At 56.9% G+C, this 21,809-nt stretch overlaps 3 protein-coding genes across 9 annotated transcripts in view; 2 read left to right on the forward strand and 1 right to left on the reverse strand.

The window, feature by feature from the left end:
- The window catches only part of ARHGEF4 (Rho guanine nucleotide exchange factor 4), a 209,577-nt gene extending 194,273 nt beyond the window's left edge, over positions 1-15,304 (forward strand). For 2 of the 5 annotated variants that reach the window (XM_008019143.3, XM_073019577.1), the window contains 9 exons: positions 7,015-7,194; positions 8,123-8,299; positions 8,366-8,545; positions 9,321-9,553; positions 9,908-10,037; positions 11,509-11,640; positions 12,382-12,625; positions 13,468-13,545; positions 14,104-15,304. In XM_008019143.3, the coding sequence (XP_008017334.3) occupies positions 7,015-7,194; positions 8,123-8,299; positions 8,366-8,545; positions 9,321-9,553; positions 9,908-10,037; positions 11,509-11,640; positions 12,382-12,625; positions 13,468-13,545; positions 14,104-14,255 (1,506 nt within the window). In that variant the 3' untranslated portion in view covers positions 14,256-15,304. Of the gene's footprint in view, positions 1-7,014; positions 7,195-8,122; positions 8,300-8,365; positions 8,546-9,320; positions 9,554-9,647; positions 10,038-11,508; positions 11,641-12,381; positions 12,626-13,467; positions 13,546-14,103 lie in introns of those variants that run through there. The other 3 variants (XM_037986348.2, XM_037986346.2, XM_037986345.2) reach the window with 2 other exon arrangements.
- On the forward strand, positions 2,864-3,034 carry SMIM39 (small integral membrane protein 39). The gene has a single exon (XM_073019579.1). The coding sequence runs from the start codon at positions 2,864-2,866 to the stop codon at positions 3,032-3,034; it is 171 nt and encodes a 56-aa protein (XP_072875680.1).
- Positions 15,305-15,920: 616 nt separating the features above from the next.
- Positions 15,921-21,809, reverse strand: part of FAM168B (family with sequence similarity 168 member B) — a 38,754-nt gene continuing 32,865 nt past the window's right edge. For all 3 annotated transcript variants that reach the window (XM_008019147.3, XM_073019578.1, XM_008019148.3), the window contains 2 exons: positions 20,988-21,112; positions 15,921-20,549 (listed from right to left, as the gene is read on the reverse strand). In XM_008019147.3, the coding sequence (XP_008017338.1) occupies positions 21,000-21,112 (113 nt within the window). In that variant the 3' untranslated portion in view covers positions 15,921-20,549; positions 20,988-20,999. The remainder of the gene's footprint in view (positions 20,550-20,987; positions 21,113-21,809) is intronic.

Consider the following 21,809-nt stretch of genomic DNA (forward strand, 5'->3'; position numbering starts at 1 on the left):
CCCCAGGCCTGACCTGGCTCTTATTCCCCCTCCTGAGCCCCAGGGAGGAGGCTGATGGCTGTCAGTGCCGCAGATACCTTGTGCTCATCCTCGTTAGGCTGGACGACAGGCCGGGCTTAGGTGCTCCGTGAGACAGGGCAGGAGCAGCTCACAGTCCCGGTGCTGCCACTTTTGCACAGGGTTGCAAGGTCACCTGGTGGCCAGCCCCTCCAAAGTGGCTTTCCTCTTCCTTTGTACTCCCAAAGCCACAGCACTGGGGGCTCAGCCCTCATCTGCACCAGACATCTATGTCTCCCTCTGCTTGCACGTCAGTCCTTCCACCAGCCTAGTTGGGACACGCCCCTCCCTGGCGGGAGCTGTCTGTCAAACCCCTCAAGGGCCTAGGCATTTGCCTTGAAGCTTTTTCTTTTCTTTTCTTTTTTTCTTTTTTTTGAGACAAGGTCTCACTCTGTCACCCAGGCTGGAGTGCAGTGGCGTAATCTTGGCTCATTGAAACCTTCACCTCCCAGGCTCAAGTGATCCTTCCACCTCAGCCTTTCTGGTAGCTGGGACTACAGGCACGTGCCACCACTCCTCGCTAATATGTGTTATCTTTTGTAGAGATGGGGTTTCACTATGTTGCCCAGGCTGGTCTTGAACTCCTGAGCTCAAGCGATCTGTCCGCCTCGGCTTTGCAAAGTGCTGGGATTACAGGTGTGAGCTCCTCTGTCTGCCTTCAAGCTTTTCTGTTAGGTTTTTGGTCATGAAACTCACATAGGAAAGCTGTTACCACTGCCGATCCTGCCATAAACCCAGCTCTCTGGGATATAGAGGCTGGGGGCCCCTGGGCAGGGAGAAGGACCCCACTCAGTCCTCAGTCAGGGCTCTTCAGCCACCTTCAGTCCTCCCCAGGCTGCCCTGCTGTGCGTGGGGCAGAGGATGTGCCCAGCACCCAGCTAGGGCTGAAGAACCAAACTGTGCCTGCTCAGGCCTGGCCCAGTGGCGAGCAGGCTGCTGTAGACCCTCCAGCACTCAGTACCTGTGCCGGCCATCCAGCTCACTGACCCACTGTGCCCAGGGCCCAGAGGACATGTACCCCCTGGGTGGCCAGCAGTTCAGAGGCCACAGGTGCACAGTAAAGCATCCACACATCAGGAGTTCTGAGCCACACCCCATGAGAGGACACATCACCATCTTGCCAGAGGAGTGCTGGGATTCGGGGGTACCAGCGAGACTTTAGATGTCTTCTGATCCCCCCAATTCTCCTGAGAGCTTGGGGGAGCAAACCTTGAGACCAGCGTTTTCTTTTTTTTTGAGATGGAGTCTCTTTTTTTTTTTTTTTTTTTTTTTTTTTTTTTTTTTTTTTGAGACGGAGTCTCGCTCTGTCACCCAGGCTGGAGTGAGCGGGGCAATCTCGGCTCACTGCAAGCTCCTCCTCCCGGGTTCACACCATTCTCCTGCCTCAGCCTCCCGAGTAGCTGGGACCACAGGCGCCCGCTACCGCGCCCGGCTAGTTTTTTGTACTTTTAGTAGAGACGGGGTTTCACTGTGGTCTCGATCTCCTGACCTCGTGATCCGCCCACCTCGGCCTCCCAAAGTGCTGGGATTACAGGCGTGAGCCACCGCGCCTGGCGAGACCAGCGTTTTCTAAAGAACTGGGCAGGAGCAGTACAACAGACAGATGGGCCCAGGCTGAACCTTCAGACGTGAGGAAGGCGCACAGCCTCTCTGGACACATCCCTGATACTCCTCTGCACACACGTGGGCACCCATATGTGTACGTATGCACATGCATGGAAACCCCCCCCACACACAGATGTATCCCCTTACACAGAGGTACCTACGCACATGCACACACACGTGCCATCCAGTCTGCTTGATAGTCTTCAACAGGATGCTGACATTCAGGGTACACTTACCTATCCTTGCAAGGGGTTGCCAAGAGCTGGCCATACACAGAGATCAGAGCATACAAAGTCACTCCCATGGGAACGCCCAGTCTGCACACGTTCCCACTGTGTGCCCCTCCCTGACCTTCAGGGACTCTTCTGGCTCCAGGATTCAAAGCACTGAGCGGAGTGTTTGGCCCTCTCCCCTGCAGTCTTCTTCTCTCTCAGAACACACTGACTGTACCTGAGCTGTCATTCTAAGGGATAGCTCTTGCACAAGAGCTTTGAAACCTACAGGGTTAAGGTTGCAGGCTGTGTTGAGTGGAGGCAGAGGAAGCCCTGGACGCCTGGCTTTTCCAAAGGAACACAGTGCTGCTCGGACACCGCGGTCAGTGAAGAGGGGCCCCTCGGCGTGGATCGCTCCGACCGGGGTTTAAATCCTGCCTCCACCATCCCTGCATTCCTGCGCGATTTTATGACTGAGCAGAATCCCTGACCTTTCAGAGCCGCGTTTACTCATCTGTGAAGTGGGGGGCTGCGGCCAACCCTTGTAAGGAATCAGAGTCCCTGGCCCATCCCTCCCCAAGGCGCCGGGTTTTGGCCTCAGTATCTCTGAAACGGGGAGGTCCCGGGGCATCCCCGAGCGCCCCCGTGGCCATCTGTGCCACTGGCCAGCCCAGGGCCAGGACTGCTGTGCCGGCGTGGAGATTCCTGACCCTTTCCAAGGAGGTGCCAAGGGCGGAGCGCAGCGCAAGCCGGAGCCGCCGCGGCCCCTCCGAGCCTCTCGAGCCCGCCGCCGCCGCCCCCGCCCTCACAGCCGGCTTGGTTGCCAGGGCTCAGGGCCTGGGAGGTGCCGCGCGCACGGCGCCGGCTTCTCGGGAGGAGCCCCAGGCCCGCGAGCGCAGGCGCCCCGCCTCTCCCCGGGCGCTGCGGGCCACCGGCTCGGCCCTGCGCGGCGGGATCTCGGGGCCGCACGGAGCGGGAGGCCGGGCGCCATGGCGAGGGCCCCGCAGCCCCGGCGCGGCCCCGCGGCGCCCGGGAACGCCCTGCGCGCCCTGCTGCGCTGCAACCTGCCCCCCGGCGCCCAGCGCGTGGTGGTCTCCGCCGTGCTGGCGCTTCTGGTCCTCATCAACGTCGTGCTGATCTTCCTGCTGGCCTTTCGCTGAGCGGCTGCGCAGGGCGCCGCGGGGGACCGCGCTGGGGTGAGTGGCGGGAGACGGCCCCTCAGCCGTTGCCACCCGCGGCCTCCGCACTGGTCGCGGAGGGGAGGCCTCCCTTCCACCCCATGTGCTCACTACCAGGGCCTGGTCCGGGGGTGTCGCCGAGCGGGTGCCTGAGGGGCGTGGTGGCACGTGTGTCACGGGGTCCTTCTGTCCTCTGTGCCTTGTCGGGGATGGGGGCACCGGGGGGGAGGGGGAGGCCAAAATGGCGCGTCTCTGCGTGTAACCGAGGATGCGGGTTCAGCTGAGGCTCGCAGGCTGCTTGTCTGGAAACGGAGTGCATGTGACCGCTGGGTGAGCCACCCGCGCTTACATCTTTGTGGGTTGATTCAGGTGTGTGGAAGACGCCTGGGCACCGCTGCGCATGTTACCTGCAGTTGTTTTCCCCGTTTTAGGCCTTAAAATACGTGGTGTCAGTCTCCCCACGGGCAGAGCCCCTGCTGCCCCCCTTGCACGTGGGCGCTCTGAAGTCCCCACCCCTGCTGCACAGCCTGCGGGTGTTCACAGCCGCCCCCACCCTGCGCGTCTGGTAGGTGGGCAGGGTGGGGAGGGCAGTGGCGGTCACAGGGAGCAGTTGGAGGCAGAGCCTGGCAGCACTGCCCTTCTGGAGGCGGTCAGAACCTCAGAGGCACAGGAGGGCACCCCGCTCCCTGCCCTGGGCTGTTTTAGTCTCAAATGTGCGCCTCCATTGGGACCTTCCCCCGCAATAGAACAGCCAGTTTCACAGCCCTGCTGTGTCTCAGAGTCAGTCTCTGCTTCCTCCAGGCAGAGAGGCAGCCTGGACTCCTTGCCCCTTGGGACTGCCTGGCTTGTGTCTTGGCTCAGGTGCAGCTGTGCCTACCAGCACCAAAAAGGGCCTCTGCCCAGAAACGCACCCAGCCCAGCGCATCGGAGGTGGAGCATGACTCTGATGTCCTACAAAACTGTCTCTGACCTCACAGAGCCACATTTCGTCTTGGCGACAACACAAACAATTTACATTCCTCCTAACTCTAAATTAGAGTACCTCCCGAGTATGAGGCTATGCAGAAGCTCTGCCACCCGGCGCTGAGATCCTTACATTGGTGGGAGGCACAGGTGATGGGAGAGCTTGCTCAGGGCACGCTCCCTCTGCCAGGGTGCAACAAGGGCAGTTAACACCTCCTCCTCTCCTGCCCAAGGTCTTCCAAGTGACTAGGCAGGACAGGTGTGGGGCTTGTCCCTAATGGTGCATGGAAGCTGGTCTCTCTGTGAAGCCCTTCTCCTGCCCAACGCCTGGTGACCTTCCCTGGCAGCTATGTGGGAGGCCACCTATGCAGGATCCAGTTCCACCCGCAGGGATGGGCAGCATAAAGGAAAGGGGAATGGAGGCACCAGGCTTTTGCTCAGGGCTCATTTAAGGGAACCTAGGGACAGAGGGTGACACTTCGCCTGGTTAATATCAGGCAGGAACCTCCTGAGAAGTGAAGCGATGGGAAAATGAGCTGTGTTGAGTGTGTCGGGTCATTTCCTCACAGCCTGTGTCACAGACCCCAGGTCAGGGCCATGTCACCTACAGCTCATGTTCTCACTGGCATCCCCAGGCCACTGTGTCTGCTTCCTTCTTTCCCTGGGGCCTCACCCTTCAGGGCCTCAGCGGAGTGAGCCGGCTCCCACCATGGCAGGCAGGCTCCCGCCATGTGCTCACCTGAGCCCTCCTGTCTCATCCCATCTGAGTGGCAGCGGCAGCTCATGATCTGGAGGCCACCTGCAGAAGGTCTTTGTGGCTGGGAATGAGAGCAGTGGCCCCCTGTGGAGGCCTGCTGCCCCCAGGAATAACCCAGGGCTCTGTGCCTGGGACCCCGCGGGGGCCTCTGGAGGTCTGCAGCCCCCCGGTGGCTGCCACACTGTGAGGGTTCCTGTGCTCACAGGCTTATGGATCACTCTGAGGACAGCGCCCATCAGGATTGGAGCAGGTTTTGCCCCCAGGAAAGAGGAGGTCTGTCCTTCCCTGAACTTGCTTGCTCAGGACCCCTGGAGGAAAGCACCATCCCAAGCAGGCTGCGGAGCTTCAGTGCTCCAGTGGCCAGCCCTAGCCCTCACCCTGCCCCAGCCCCAGCCCCAGCCCCAGCCCCAGCCCCAGCCCTCACCCTGCCCACTCAGGCAGAGGCCTCTTCACTGGAACACAGGACTGGCCCCACTCTTGGTTTCCATGTTGAGGTGAGGATTCACACAGTGCTTAGGGAGCGCCCAGTGAAGTGAAGGGAGGGCTCCTGGGATAGGGGCAGCTCAGAGGAGGGCCTATTTGTGACATTCCCATCCTCGACCACCTAGCCAGGCCCACAGCGATGACAGCCAGTGCCGACACCTGGTTCCAGCAGGGAGGGGCGTGGACCTCACCTCCTGTGAGGCCCCAGCCCACTCCTTTCCTGCCCTAAGGCCCTAGAAGTGCTCCTCATTCAGGGAGCAGAAACAGATCCCATGTTAGGAGAAAGCAGGGGTCAGCCTCATGGCGTGCGAGGGCTGCCTGGGAGGGGCAGGGGAGCGTGGCTCCCATGTCTCAGTCCACACCACTCTGGAGCAAGGCACCATGCTGGTTATTTGAGCAGAGAGAAGCGTGTGAAGGATGGTCAGCTAGGTACAGCGTGGTTGACTGGGCAGCACTGCACAAGAGCAGCCCCGAAGTGCCTGTCACAGGTAGCGGCTGCAAAACGTTCCTACTTCTCCTGGAACCTGGGAAATAAAGGAAAGAGGTTGGAATAACTCAAACTTAGGATCCCAGGGCTTGGGACCTAGAGCTCTAAGAAGGGGCCTTGGTCAGCTGGTGTTGGCATCTCTGGGGCTTGGGGTGGGAGCAGGGGTGCCATGAGGTTGGTTCTGCAAGTGTTGAAAAACAGCAAACAAGCTCCAGTCACTCCAATGGCAGGACACTGTCTACCTGGATGAAGGGGCATTGTGGTTGGTGGCTGACCTCACAGGCAGTGCTCATCCGCAAGAAGCCCACAGGAGGGTACCAACCCCAAGCCCCTCCCTCCCGCAGCCTTGCAGCCCCCAGGCCCTCCCTCCTGCAGCCTTGCAGCCCTCAGCCCCTCCCTCCTGCAGCCTTGCAGCCCCCAGCCCCTCCCTCCTGTAGCCTTGCAGCCCCCAGCCCCTCCCTCCTGCAGCCTTGCAGCCCCCAGCCCCTCCCTCCTGCAGCCTTGCAGCCCCCAGGCCCTCCCTCCTGCAGCCTTGCAGCCCCCAGGCCCTCCCTCCTGCAGCTTTGCAGCCCTCAGCCCCTCCCTCCTGCAGCCTTGCAGCCCCCAGCCCCTCCCTCCTGCAGCCTTGCAGCCCCCAGCCCCTCCCTCCTGCAGCCTTGCAGCCCGCAGCCCCTCCCTCCTGCAGCCTTGCAGCCCTCAGCCCCTCCCTCCTGCAGCCTTGCAGCCCTCAACCCCTCCCTCCTGCAGCCTTGCAGCCCTCAGCCCCTCCCTCCTGCAGCCTTGCAGCCCCCAGGCCCTCCCTCCTGCAGCTTTGCAGGGCCCAGCCCCTCCCTCCTGCAGCCTTGCAGCCCCCAGCCCCTCCCTCCTGCAGCCTTGCAGCCCCCAGCCCCTCCCTCCTGCAGCCTTGCAGCCCCCAGGCCCTCCCTCCTGCAGCTTTGCAGGGCCCAGCCCCTCCCTCCGACAGCCTTGCAGCCCCCAGGAGTGCTGGGTTGGGAATACTAATAGGCAGCAGTTGACAGTCCTAGCGACAGGATCAGATTCTGTGGTCAGTTCACTTCTGGCTCCATCACTGAGCCTTGATAATCTAGACATGCCCAGAACACAGTCCCTGCCCCAGGAAAGCCCTGCTCCTGTCAGAGGCAGCCTTGTCCGCTCCTCTGTAAAGGAGGCAGAATCCCCTCTTCCTAGGGCTGCTGAGGGAGTGGAGACAGAGAGCAGGGAGGCCCAGGCAGCCACCCCCACTGACCCGCCTGCCCGTGGCTCTCTCGGCAGCTCATCAGCGATGGCAGTGTGGTCTGCGCTGAAGCACTCTGGGACCATGTCACCATGGACGACCAGGAGCTGGGTTTCAAAGCTGGGGATGTCATCGAAGTGATGGATGCCACCAACAGAGAGTGGTGGTGGGGCCGGGTCGCCGACTGCGAGGGCTGGTTTCCAGCCAGCTTCGTTCGGGTACGGTTCCAGCCTGAGCTTCTCCCAAGTTGGGCCCATGAAAAGCTACCTGGTTCTGCAGAGAAATCCAAGCCCAAAACAGCTCTGGCATCCAAGGTGCAGAGCGCTGGGTGGTGGGTGTCGGGGCGCAGTGCCACAGCCTTCCTCTTCCTCAAGAGCCACTACTCCTGCTCCCTCCCCCCTTCTGGTGAGCCCTGGGCGACCCGAGAGGAGAGCAGTTCAGAAATGAGTGTGTGCAGACACTAGGCACCCCTCTGCGATACCCCCACAACTCCAGGTGCTAGACATTTCCCAAGCCCTGACGAGCCCTGATAGAGGACTGCTCACCTCACACAGAGCCCCGGGAGTGGGAAGTTGAGGCACGGTAAAGTTGTTAGCCCTGGAGATAGCAGAGAGGGGACCCGGATTCCATCTAAGGGGGTCTCCGGTCTTCAAGGAAGGAATCCAGGTGCAGTCTCCAAAAGGCCTGGCTGAGGGCATCCAAGCTGAGGGCCGTCCGGCGGGGAGGTCTCAGGCCCTGGTGTTCAGATGCTCCTCCTGCCCCAGACCCCCTGGGAAACTGTCCACTCGGCACCCCAAGCCTTTCCCCAGCTTACAGGTTAGACAGCCAGGGGCGCGCCACCCATCCCCCTGCCTGTGCCCGCGGGGACTGGTTCAGGAACTGCAGCTCCAGCCTCTGTGCCGGGCACAAGCAGGGTCTAGGAAAGAGGCCAAAGCGGTGTTCGGATCACACTGACAGCGGCTGCGGGCGTCGGAGCCACCATCTCTGGGTCCAGGACTTGAGTGGGTGGCTTGGTGGGGGGAGTTGGCCGGCCAGCCCTGCGCCCCGTGCACCCTGCGGGGCCTCCGAGACCCGGTTCTCGCCGCTGCGGCGCAGGGCGCTGCTCCGAGGGGTGCGGAGCATTGACTGGTCGCGCGTGGCCTGCAGCTGCGGGTGAACCAGGACGAGCCCGCGGACGACGAGACCCCTCGGGCCAGGGACGGTGGGGCGGAGGACGGCGGGGCGGAGGCGCAGAGCAGCAAGGACCAGATGCGGACCAACGTCATCAACGAGATTCTCAGCACTGAGCGGGACTACATCAAGCACCTGCGCGACATCTGCGAGGTGAGGCCCGGCCGGCGGGTGGGGGCAGGGGCCGGTCTGGGGAGGCCTGACCGCGTGCGCCCGCAGGGCTACGTCCGGCAGTGCCGCAAGCGCGCAGACATGTTCAGCGAGGAGCAGCTGCGCACCATCTTCGGGAACATCGAGGACATCTACCGCTGCCAGAAGGCCTTCGTGAAGGCCCTGGAGCAGAGGTTCAACCGCGAACGCCCGCACCTGAGCGAGCTGGGCGCCTGCTTCCTGGAGCATGTGAGCGCCCGTCACCAGCACCACCCCGGCCCCTCCCTGGGCGCTGCGCTCACAGAGGCTGCCGCGGGCGCCAGGTCCCAAAACCCATCACAACGCCTGGGCCCCAGCTCCAGCCCTCTGTCTGCCTGGCCGCCTGCACCCTTCAGGACAGTTTTAGGAGGGTCTCTGCTTCTGGGTGGGGAAACCAAGTCAGGGAACGCTCCTGCTGGGAGCAGAATGCTGGGGCGTCCCCCAGGAAGGACTTACTTTGGCTGACAGGAGGGCAGAGGCCTGCTGAGCGCCGCAGGGGCTGTTCAGAGTGAGCTCTGGGGTTTCTCACACAGAATTTACAGCTTGCTTAGGCGGCAGATGCCGGCTGGCCTTTACCAAGGTTCACTGGGCCGCTCTAAGTGGACACCAAGCCTCACCTGGTAGAGAAGGGCCTTGTTTGGGCCCTCTTGGGCAGTCGAGTGAGGGTGAGCAGAGGATGCCTGTCCCATCCCACCCCCCTACCACCGCCGCTTTTGGCATTGTTATCCCGTCATTGGTATCATGGATTTCACCCAGAAGGCTGACGTGCAGCTGGGACACTTGCTCATATTCTCACCATTCCCACCCCTGGGTGACTCCATGTAACTTGTGCCCCAGGGACATAGGTACACCGAGCCTGGGTTCCCTCTAGTCCCCAGCCCAGCTCCTGAAGGAAATGTAGAGGCTCTCGCCTTTCCCAGGCATGCGGCTGGATTGCCTGGGGGAGCAGCAGAGAGCTCTGCTAACGTCCAGCTGTGCTCCTCAGCAAGCCGACTTCCAGATCTACTCGGAGTACTGCAATAACCACCCCAACGCCTGCGTGGAGCTCTCCCGGCTCACCAAGCTCAGCAAGTACGTGTACTTCTTCGAGGCCTGCCGGCTGCTGCAAAAAATGATTGACATCTCCCTGGATGGCTTCCTGCTGACTCCGGTGCAGAAGATCTGCAAGTACCCTCTGCAGCTGGCCGAGCTGCTCAAATACACGCACCCCCAGCACAGGTAGGAGGGCGCTGAGGCAGGGAGGCAGCCCACGCCTCTGCATGCCTCCAGTCAGCCACTTTGAGCATTAGCAGTGTGCTGTGCACTGCTGCAGGCTCTGGGGCAACACACAGAAAACTAGCGCTGTCCTGATGAGCTCCTTGCAATGAGGGAAGAGGATGCCAGTAGGATATTAAGCTCTGCTCTGAGCCTGCCATTCATGGAGAAGAGAGGAAGGCTGTGCATCTGACAGTAGGATGTGGTCAGAGGACACAGCCCCAGAGGAAAGCAGCTTCACACATGGGGGCTGCAGGGGTCCTCACCCTTTCTCTGCCTCCAGCCTGCAGCAGCCCTTCCATCTCTGTTCTGCCCCAGGGACTTCAAGGACGTGGAAGCTGCCTTGCATGCCATGAAGAACGTGGCCCAGCTCATCAACGAGCGGAAACGGAGACTTGAGAACATCGACAAGATTGCTCAGTGGCAGAGCTCCATAGAGGACTGGGAGGTGAGGCCCGGGGGCGCAGAAAATTCCAGGAGGTCTTGGCCCCTTGCTTTAAAGTCATGCTTGCCCCTGAAAAATCTACGAGAGCGCTGAAGCAAGGAGCTGCGCTCCGGGAGCTAGCAACAGGTGCCCATGGGGGGAAAGCCCATCCCAGTGTGGGCTCTGGACCTTCGGTGCTGCCTTCCCTAGCAGTCTCTGGCACCTGGTGGCCTCTTTTCTATGTGAAACTCCTCCCATGAGCAGCCAGCCCAGGAGAAGCCCTCAACAGAGGAAGGTTGTGTTCAACCTTCAGAAGTGTTCTGTCCCTCTGCCTTCAGGGGATAGGCCAGATCCCTGCTTTAGTTCACTTCTGGGACTCCTAACAGAAGGCTGCAGGCCCAACACAGCGTGACCAAAAATGCATCGCCACCCATCAGAGCCTCCTGGTTCTGTTTGTCTGACTTGCACGTTTCCCGTTGCATCTGCTAATCTTGCCTTAGAACTAATGACGACGTTCCTGTCCCCCTCCACCCACCCCCACTTGCATCTGCCAATCTGCCACCTCCTGATCTGTTCCCGAGGGCTTCCTACCCACATGGGTGCTGCCACCACCAGGCACCAGCTATCAGGGAGAGAAATGGCCTGGAAATCAATCACTATCAGCCACAGAACATTATGAAAATACAGATTCCATGGCCCCACCCTGGACACAGTGAATCAGAAGCCCTGGGGCGGGGCTGAACAATAGGGGCAGTCAGTTGTGAGGCCCAGCCCTGGCTCAGGGCCCTCCAGAGTCACTCATCCCAAACAGGCCACCGCCAACCACTCCCAGCGGGGGCTTGCATTTTCAAGGAGGAATGAGACCAGGGCAGGGCTTAGTCTAAAAGTATGAAGCCCAAGGGTGGATGATGGACCTTTGGGTACTCAATGCATTTAGCTGGGAAGGGGGCCTCCTTAGAGATCTCAAAGGCTGGCCTGAGAGGTGAATCGCAGACACCTCATTCTTCTCTAGGGCAGCACCGTCCAATCAAACCAGCATGTGAGCCACATATGGAATCGTATACTACAGAGTAGCCATCTTTAAAAGGGGAAAAAAAGAAACAAGTGAATTTAATTTTAATAAGGTTTCATTTATCTCCAAAATAGCATTTCAACTTGTAATCAACTAAAATACCATTAATGAAAGATTTTACATTATTTCATACAAAGTCTTCAAAATCAATGTGTATCTTACACTGACACCACAACTAACATGGATTAGCCACACTTCCAGTGCCCAAGAGCCACCAGAGGCCGCTGGTGACAGGGGGCTCCTATTTTGCCAGGACAGCCAACTCACAGGCCAGACGTGCCACCTCTTCCCCTCCCACTGTGGCCTGGCCAGGTGGGTGCTGCAGGCAAGACCAGGGGGAGGTGCCCCACCCATGATGGGGGCAGGAAGTGGAGCCCACGGTTGGGTATGCTAGGCTCATGGTTCTCCTTGGGATCTTCCCAGGGAGAAGATCTCTTGGTCAGGAGCTCAGAACTCATCTACTCGGGGGAGCTGACTCGAGTTACGCAGCCTCAAGCCAAGAGCCAGCAGAGAATGTTCTTTCTCTTTGACCACCAGCTCATCTACTGTAAGAAGGTACCAGAGCTGCTCTGCCCTGCTGCCCCAAGTTGAGCAAGTGGAGGGAGGGGAGCTGAGGGCTGGGAGCAGCTGCCCAGAAGACAGGTGCCAGCCAGACCATACACGTCCCCGTGTATGGGGACCCTTGGGGTCCAAGCCTGGCCAGACCCTTGGGGCTGGGATGGGGTGGCTCTCCGCAGGTGAGCCTGGTGGCCCAGGAGCAGCAGGCAGCTTTCACAGTCTGACCAGGCCGAGTGCTGTTGCGAGCATGGTCTTTCCTGACGTGGCCGCTGCTTGCTCCTCAAGCTACCTCTTCTCTCCCTGCAAACCTCCACATCCCCTCTCTCCAACCCCAGAGTCCCCTGCTCGAGCCACCTCCCAGCTTCCTCTACGCTGCTGGCTTCTGCTCCTCTTTCAAAACGTGGCCCAGTGGCCTTGTGTCCATGAAGCCCTCCTTGTCCGTGGGTGCTCTTTCCTGCATGTGGTGTGAGCCACTGTCTTAGTCTCCCCACTTCAAAGACAGGGCCAACCCTGGGGTGGTCAGTACCTGCACATTCAAAGAGCAAGGCCTCTCCACTCATGGCTCAGCATGGCTGTGGGCTGCAGCAGGCCTGCTCTGCCCTCAGGATCTCACTATCTGCTGGGGAGGTGGAGGCGTCACCAGCAGCCCCTCCTGTGGCTGGGGAGAGGAGGTGGGAGCGGCCATGAAATGGTCAGGGGAGCGGTTCAGCAGCCAGGGCTGAGGCCAGCATCTGGCAGGACCTGCTGCGCCGCGACGTGTTGTACTACAAGGGCCGGCTGGACATGGACGGCCTGGAGGTGGTGGACCTGGAGGACGGGAAGGACAGAGACCTCCATGTGAGCATCAAGAACGCCTTCCGGCTGCACTGTGGCGCCACAGGGGACAGCCACCTGCTGTGCACCAGGAAGCCCGAGCAGAAGCAGCGCTGGCTCAAGGCCTTTGCCAGGGAGAGGGAGCAGGTGCAGCTGGACCAGGAGACAGGTGCGAGACCCTGCTGGGCCTTGCCCTGCCCCCAGGGGCCACCAGGCACTCCGGCCTGTGTGGCTGCCTGGCGGTCAGGACAGCCCTGCTCAGCCCTCTCAGGCTGCAAGCTGTAGCGGGGCTCCAGGCACCTCTAGGTCCCAGTCATCAGCCTAAGTCTTTGCCTTCATCACCTCGAATGGCAGGGTTACCTGGCCGTATCCCATGCTACACTTCCTCCGAGTTCGGCCCCAAGGCACGGGTCTACTGACTTTTGGGGAGCTGCTTCACTACACACGCTCACATGCGCACACACTCCATAGAACGGGGTCCTCTGCTCGGTGCCCTGGGTTGCTGGGACCTGGGGGACGCCTTTCCAGCCAGCAAAAGCCTGGGAGAGCCTCGGCGTGGGCTGTGGGTACTGGCCTCAGAAGCCTCCCCTGCCCCTGCGTGCAGACGTCTCCCCACTATAACTTCCCTCCTGTCCACTGGCCCCCACGTTACCCGCCACAGTGATCAGGTCAGCTCTTGGTCTGGGAAGGAGCCTCCACTGCAGTGGAAAAGACACTAGACACGGAGTGAAGGTGAGAGATGGGCAGGCAGAGGAAGGACTCGGGGATCTTCGTTTTCTGCCAGGGGCCCCAGGACAGAGCACCAGAGCATGCCCTCTGCCCTGGTTGGCCAAGGCAGGCTGACTGTGCAGAACGCGGAACAGTCCCTGCTGGGGCCAGTACTCAGTCCCCAGGACATGATGAGACCCCGGGCACCAGGAAGGTGCAGATGTGCAGAGAACTGCACCTGGGGCCGGGAAGTGCAGTGCAAGGAGGACTGGGGCAGCGCCCTCACCTATGCCCCTTCCTCAGGCTTCTCCATCACTGAACTGCAGAGGAAGCAGGCCATGCTCAATGCCAGCAAGCAGCAGGTCACAGGGAAGCCCAAAGGTAGGCGAACAGCAGCCCCACCTCCTCAGCTGCCCAGCCCTTGCCCTGCTCACATTCCCTTCTCTGACCCGCAAAGCCAAGCCAGCTAGCCACCAGGCCTGAGGGGGACCCCCTGCCCTTTGAAGCTGTTTGTTCCCAAAGGTTGGTAATAAGGGGCCACTGGGGAAGCCTGGGTCAGTATATGGTTGACATTCTTACTCTCAACACTTTGGCTCCCCCAGATCAGGGCCATCGGTGACGATGCTTGTTTCCCCAGGGCTCCTTCCTGACAGGCATCGGGGTCAGGGTAGGGACGGAGCTGATCTCCCCATTTCTAGAGAGCCATGCCCCTGAAACATGACATGCCTTTGCACAGGCCACCCCTCTTCAGGCTGCTGCAGGAGGCCGGCCCAGGCCAGAGGCCCCTGGCAGCCTGGGCTCTTGGATGTGGTCAGCTCCTGCCGTGTGGCAAAACTGCTTGGAAGCAGAGCCCTGGGACAGATCCCGTGCTGCCCCCAACAGCTGGGGTGGCACTCTGCCCTGGGGACCCATGACTCTCTGCTGTCTCTCCCTGTTCAGCTGTTGGCCGGCCCTGCTACCTGACGCGCCAGAAGCACCCAGCCCTGCCCAGCAGCCGGCCCCAGCAGCAGGTCCTGGTGCTGGCGGAGCCCAGGCGGAAGCCATCTACTTTCTGGCACAGCATCAGCCGGCTGGCACCCTTCCGCAAGTGAAGTGGTCCCTGCCTGATGGCACCTGCTGGGCCTTCCTGCCAGTGGCCCCCAGTTTTTCTTCCCCAAGGCCCACTCCGCCTGGCCTTCCTCTGCCTGGAAGTGAACAGGGCTGGGCTGGGGAGTTGCTCGTACCACCAGGACGTGCCAGGTCTGTACTCCTGTTGTCTTTTTCCCTGTTGCTGGTGCCGTGAAGAGACCAGCAAGGGGGCAGACCCCGCACGCGCCACACCCCCTGCAGCTTGGGCCCCATCCGCCCTCTGGACCTGTGCAGGGCCTCACTGCTGGAGTGGGGAAACCGCAGCTCAGCCCAGGCCCAGCTGGGGAGAAGGCGCTACCTGCCTGGGACCCTCTTCTCTGGAAACCTAATCCTCCCTCTTTCTCATTTCCTCTGGGCAGGACTCTCTGGCCTTCTGTGGCCTGCGATGCCAGGCCACGTGCCCCCCTGCCCTCTAGTTCTCCAAGTCCCCAGCCCAACCAGTGGTGCCAGGCAGCTTGCCACTTGGGAGGGCAGGAACCAGGAATTCCACACCCTTGTGTCAGGCCCGGAGCCCGCCCTTTGCCTCCCAGCCCCTCTAGACAGCGCTGGCTGCCGGACACCCTCTTCACTTGTGTGTGTGTAGTGGAAAGGACAAGACGGTGCAGTCGGCCGCAGACTCCCAGTCGGGAGTGTGGCCAGTCTGCCTGCTGCTGTGCGGTGGCTCCAGAACCACCTCATTCCTGGTTTTGTTTGGGTTTTGTCATCTTGTTTTTCTAACAATGGAGAAAAAGAATTGATTCTTGTGAATGACACAGAAGATTGCCTTACCCTCGTGAGCGTGAGAAGCCATGAGACTGAATTCTGTGGTTCAGCACGCAGGACTGACCCACAGCCCAGGCAGCGGGTGTGTGGAGACGGGGCCCCGTCCTGCCAAGGGGCGCCAGGATCAGAGCCAGTACCTGGTGAGCAGGCACGGAGCCCACAGGATTCAGCAGCATGGACAGTCACTCTTGCACTACTCCTCCAAGCCAGAAACCACATTTAATTTCGTAAATAAATTTATGAAAAGTAACCTGGCTGCCAGCCCGTTTCCTGTGGATGTGCGTGCATTTTCCGGTGGCTGCTAACCATCACTATCCTAGGCCTTTCCCTACAAAGGAGGAACGAGCCCAGCAGCCTCTAAAGGTGGGGTGGGGGCTCACCTGTCGCAGATCACACCCTCAGGGCTTGAGTGGAGACAGGCCAAGGTGGGGCTGGTGGCAATGGGGAAGGAGGGCAGGGCCAAGCCATGTTGGTGGGGATACAGGTAGCTCTGCCCTCCCTCGCACTCAAGACCCAGAAACCACCGCTTCCCTGTGTTTGACTGGAGCTGGCCCACGTGAGTTCCTGGCTGAGTAGTCGGTCGTCCGAGGAAGAACACCGTCTTCCCAGGAGGACCCTGGCCACAGAAGCCAGAGGGGAGCATGCTGCTGCTTCCCTCCCTGTCCCACTTGGGAAAATGGTCCCCGGCAACCTGTTGCCTCCACCACACTCTTCAGCACTGCCAAGGTCACGGGCTGGACGCCATGGTGGCCTTCTTCTCAAAACCCCTGGCAATCTCCCAACTTGAGCGAAGCCCCAGTACCTCCCAGTCAGGTCATGCCACCTCTAGACAAAACCCACATGGAGAAATCATGAAAACCACAATATGCAACACAAGTCAATCTTTATTGAAAACTGCAGTATTAATACATAACAATTCTTGTTACAATAAACGTGCTTTTGAGATTTTTAAATCTGAGCTCATCTACTTATCAGATTGCATAAAAAATTAAAACAGTATCAATTGACACCTAATTGAACTGGCTCAGGATGGAAATTCCATTCCTTGGCATGGATACGTAAGTTCAATGCAGAAGTGAGGGATGCCTTTAACACTGGAAGACAATGCTGACTCAGCTTAAAAAAAAGTACCGAGAGAACGGTGTAAAAAATGGTATTTAAAAATCATTTAAAAAAAAACAAAAAGGAACCGTTTCTTCTTTAGTTACAATCCATGAGGCTCTCTAGGGACCTCTCCGTGTGGCCAGCACAGCAACCCTGCCAGGAACACAAACGGCTGGCCCGAGATCTGGCTCAGCTGCCTTGCCCACTGGTCTGCACAGGGACTCATGGGCACAGCCTGTGGTGAGGAGGAGACACCTGTCATGCCAGTCCTGGGAGCACACCACCCTTCTGCAGGCCCGGGGTCCCGACACAGACACCGCTCCTCCTCTGTCTCCCCAAGTGACTTCACGTTAGTCCTGTGGACCAAAATAAGGCCATCCCTACAGGCTCTCTATTCTTCAAATAATGGGGAGTAGGAGAAAGACACAAACTTTCCGAAACGTGCAGTTTCCTACCCAAAAAGGCCACACACCCCCACTTCTGTGTTACTTGGTCAGTTGAGCCCCTGGACCCCTCAGGACCTACTGATAGAGCATGTCCTCTGCAGTATACTCAAGAGTCTGCTGCCCTTCAGAAAGCCCAGAGGGAAGACTCACAAATGCACAGGTACCAGGGGGAAAAATACGTGCGCGCTCTGCCTTCCCCCAGGCCAACCACACTCTGCTTTAGAGACCCTCTCAGAAAGCACCAGAGAGGAGGACCAGACGCTGCCGCCCACCTCAAGCCACACCCCCGCCACCTGCTGCCGTGCCCACTGCAGGTCCTGCCCTGTCCAGGCAACAGCCAAACTGGTGACAATGGACATACCCAACAGTCAGCTGTCGGGTGAGGTGAAGGGGGCCCAGCTGCTCCGAGTAATACTGTTGTCAAATGTTTAAAAAGGACAGGTGAGGTCTGGGTCTCCTTTTTTAAAGCAGACACCAATACTGACATAACTGGTACCTGTTGGCCTTTCACCAGCACTCACTGGTACTCACAGATGCCTTACATACCTTACGGGGGCCAACACTGACAGGTATTAGTACACTGCAAGTTGCTGTAATAATGTATTTCCTCTGGTTACTGTCGTGTCCCCAAGACACATGCAAATTATTTCCCAGACCTCATTCATCACAGTCAGATGATGCCACCAGAAGGAGCCCAGCTGGGGAAGGGCAGGACACTCACTGACCAGGTGCCCAGCCCAAGGCTCAGGACCACCCCTATCTCCTGTGAACACATTTGCATAGCACTCAAGAAAGTTTCCCGGAATAGTGACAGCTAGGCTTACAAACCACACCAAGAAGAATGTTCTTAACAGATGGCTCACGAGAGACATAAACGGTTCTGGAAGTGCCTTCATGCCCATTCCCATGACTGGCACTGACTCTGGCCCTCACAGAGCGGCAAGTTCATGGGTCACTGGCTCACACTAAATGCTCGGCCCCCAGCACAGATCCAAACAAGACTTCCATGAGCAGAGAAACTGCAGCAGCTAACAGCCGATGGAACACACTCCCAAGCCTCAGGGGAGAAGGTGCAGAACAAATATTTTTTAAATAGCCATCATGATGTCCGTGTTTACATGAATTAAGTCCTTTGCTTGCCTGTCTCAACTTCTAAAAGAACAGTAACTCAGCTGAAGGACTCCCAAATTAGGAATGTCAAACACACAAAAAGCCAATTTCTCAGAATGCTCCACCATATGTTTGGGGACAAATTATGCAGCTTTGTAACAGAATTTTGACCCAAGTTCTATTTCTTAACTAACTTTAATTTTACTAGAAGCAAATGTTGATAAAATTACAACCTATGACAGTTTTGTGACTATTCCCTAAGTCCAGATTCTTACCTGATATCTATCTTTTGTATTTGACAGCTGATGTCCTGATAGTTTCAAAGTCAGAAAGATTTCTGCACAGATGTGCAATGCAAACTTATTTCATAAAGCCTCTGAACTTCACAAAAGGGAAAAAAGGTTAAGTTATAAGGAGGAAGAAAAGTGTTTATGAAGCTGATGTAAATGGCGTATGTGTGTGGGGGATGCCGCCCACTCTTTAAAACACCATTTAATTCGGCGCCTGTAAAAACACTCATCCTGTGTGTGCCAAGTCCCAAGCAAGCCTGAAGAGATGCCTGTTAACTTCTACCCTCCTCCCAAACCCCAAGACTCCAGCCCTCACAGGAGCTGTGGGTGTATGTTTCAATTTTTGTTGTGTGGAGCTTTTTAAAAGCATACACTAAAATTGTGAGTATTTTATCCTAATCTATTAGCACTCAATTGGGAAAAAAGACTTCTCTGCTACTTGGTCAACTGAACCCCTGGAACCCTTAGAACCTACTAATCCCGCCAACCGTCCACAAAACAGATGGAATTAGCAACAGAGACTTGAAGTAAGGGGCCCGAACCGCGTGCCTGCGGCGAGCATCTGCGCCCGCCCCCCCCCAGACACTAGCGGCGAGCGTCTGCCCCCACACAGACACTAAGACGGAGTAAGCGCTCATGAAGCATGTGAAAGTACTTCTCAGTAAACATTCTATGTTCATAGACATCAGGAATCAAGAATCTGCTGTTTACAATGATCCATGCAAAAATATTCCTAAATTTCTTATAAAATAAGATGTGAAAAAGAAAAGTATGAGGAGTACTTACTATAAAAAATAAGGTTACCAAAGGCTCAGTGGTCAGGTGTCCCCCCACCAACCAACTGGGGCAGAACGCTAGTGGGCATCCTCACTGGGCGCCAGTGCCCTGACCCAGCTACCAGCAAAAGGGGAGGAGCAGAGCCCCCTCCCCACCAGAGCCCACAGCACTCAAAACACCACCTCACTGGGAAGACGATGCACGCTCCTGCCCCAGAAGCCACTGAAAGGGACCCAGGCCTTCTATCCCCCACCCCCACTCCGACCCTCCCCGAGGACAGACACGCGCTCTCATGGATACACGGTGGGCATACTTTGGGGGCAGGGTGGGGGAAGCCTCTTGATTTCTTATGTACAAGGTTCAGATTCTAAACTCCAATTCCTCTCCCACAATAAACCCTGCCAGCAAACGCACTCCAGCACCGCCTGGCCCTCTCCGCTGTCCGTGCCTGCTTCGTGCCAAGGGCCCTCAGCTGCAAAAGAGATGGCAGAAGAGGCTCGCAGACAATAGACACTGGCCCCCCTCACCCATCTCTAAGCGTCCCCTCCAGGCCGCCTCAGCAGACCAGTCACCACCATCAGGTGGGTGATCCCAGCAGCAGCTACAGGTTTCTACATTTCCAGACACATCCACGGCCCTGCCTTTCTACAAGAAATTGGAGGAATTTTAAATAAAGTTTTGTTCCCTTTTAAGTCATTCTTAAATATACCACTTTCTTCATAACATACAGCTGAAACCTTTGTCCTTCTTTGTAGGGGAAAAACAGCAATGCTTACCTGTTTTCAACTGATTCAAACATTTCTCCAGGGGGAAAAAAAATGGAATGATTTTCTAAGCTAAATAAAGCAGAGGACAATACCTCCTGCAAGCATGGCTGTTTCTCTTTCACATTTCTTCCATCCCAGGAAAATAATTTAGTTTTACATAGGACTTTTCCAATAAAGATATATAAAAACATCGTCTCTCTGTAAGAGAACTGTAATGAAAATTTAGATAGCAGAGAAACTGCTTTGCCGACACAGAAACCACCCCCCTTGCCCCAAATTGTACTGGCCACGCTACTATGATCTTTCACGGTGAGCTATAAGCACGTCCCTGTCCCACTGACTCCAACAAGCCTACACTCAAAAGGATGCCTACGAACCGGCTGCGCCCAAGCAGCTGTGGCTTCCCCACTGTCTCGCAAACCTCGCAACTCCCTCAGTCAGTGCCAAAGAAACAGGTTGCTGAAAACTAAAATGTCCACATCCCTAACTGGCAACCCACATCAACCCCAAAAGGTTGAAGAATCATCTAAGATATTTCAGATGCTCTATGAAGAAATTCACTTTAACACTTATAACTTGAAGACTTTGCGAACATTACAACAGTGCATTAGTGATACAAGTTGTAAAATACGTTTCCATTCCTTTGGATTTTGCATATGATGGTTTTGCATCAGTCACTGCAGGTAGATTGAGCAAGCTTTTTGTGTTTGTTTTTTTAAACATGCATTCAACTAGATATGATTCAGAATAGATTAATACTCCCTTTTATCATTACAGTTAGCTAAAAAATTGCCAGGCAGTCCACAAAACAGAATTTGCTTTAAGACCAACCCACAGAGTCAGCTGAAGACTAACGGCGCTGGGGCCTGCTGGGCCGGGATATAGTCGTGTTTAGCTAAGTGTCGAGAGCATTAAGAAGAAAGTCCTGGTTGGAGGCGCAAGGCCTGCAGCACCAGCTGTGGAATCCCCAATAATGTGACTGCACAGCTCCGTCCTCAAACCTGCAGAAAGGAAGACAGAAACTCAGTCACACAGAGCTCTTCCGGCACTGCTACTCCAAACTCTCAAGTAGGACGAGGTCCACCACGGTTGGAAAGGGCAGCAATGGGCAAAACTGCTGGACCTGGTTCTCACTTTCCTTCCTAGAGATCCCCAATTACAACTAGAGCCCTATTTCCTGCAGCAGGCAGGTGGGGGGTCACAGCACATTCCAGGGAAGGCTCAAGACGGACAGTGTCAACAGCAGGTAATCAATGGTTCCTTTTTTCTTCTACTCTGTAATGTCTCAACAAAAACAAAACATTTAAACACTGCATTGCCTCTGGATCCAGGGTCAGGCACACTTTCCTCGTTAGTGCTTAAATATGTGATAAATCTGCCACTGTCCCATGGAAATGCCCTTTCATCAAAGGCTGGTCCAGCCTTCACTGGTCACTTACATTTGCAGGTGATCACCACTGAGGGGGCACATAGCTGTAAGTGGGTGTTCCTGGGGCCCGGTATGTGGGCACAGTGACTGGGTGGGGGGCGACGGGAGTTGGGGAGTGAGCAGTCAGCAGGGTACCTGGAAGAAAGAGCAGCACATGACATGAGGCCGACCTCCTGTACAGCTCCACAGTGCCCAACACGCACACAAGCCTGGACTCTTTGCAAGGAGGAGGGTATACAGGAAGAGGGATAGTCTTGACCCAGATACTGTCAGACTCTCATTAGATAATCTCCCACACCCAAAAATTGTCTCCACACAGCAAGCTTTCACAGACAATATGTTTGTAAAAGTCTTTTGTGTGTCCCCTTCATAAAGCACACCCAATAATTTTTATAGGTCAGATGATAAACAAATGAGTATAATTCAGCCTTAACAAGGAAGATGATTCTGACACATACAACAATATAGGTGAACCTTAACAACATAATTCTAAAAGAAAGAAGCCAGTCACTATAAGACAAATATTTTATGATTCCACTTAGATGAAATACCTAGTCAAATTCAGAGACAGAAAGAAAGGAGAATGGGGAGTTAGCGTTTAATGAGTACAGGAGTTTCAGATTTGCAGGATAAAGAAGTTCTGGAGCTCTGTTTCACAACAATGTGAACATACTTAACACTACTGAACTGTACTTAAAAACGGTTAAGATGGGCTTGGCACAGGGCTCACATCTGTAATCCCAGTACTCTGGGAGGCTGGGGCGGGAAAACAGCTTAAGCTCAGGAGTTTGAGATGCGCCTGCGCAACACAGTGAGCTCCCAGCTCTACAAC

This window comes from Chlorocebus sabaeus, chromosome 10, assembly GCF_047675955.1.
Source record: "Chlorocebus sabaeus isolate Y175 chromosome 10, mChlSab1.0.hap1, whole genome shotgun sequence".
NCBI lineage: Eukaryota > Metazoa > Chordata > Mammalia > Primates > Cercopithecidae > Chlorocebus > Chlorocebus sabaeus.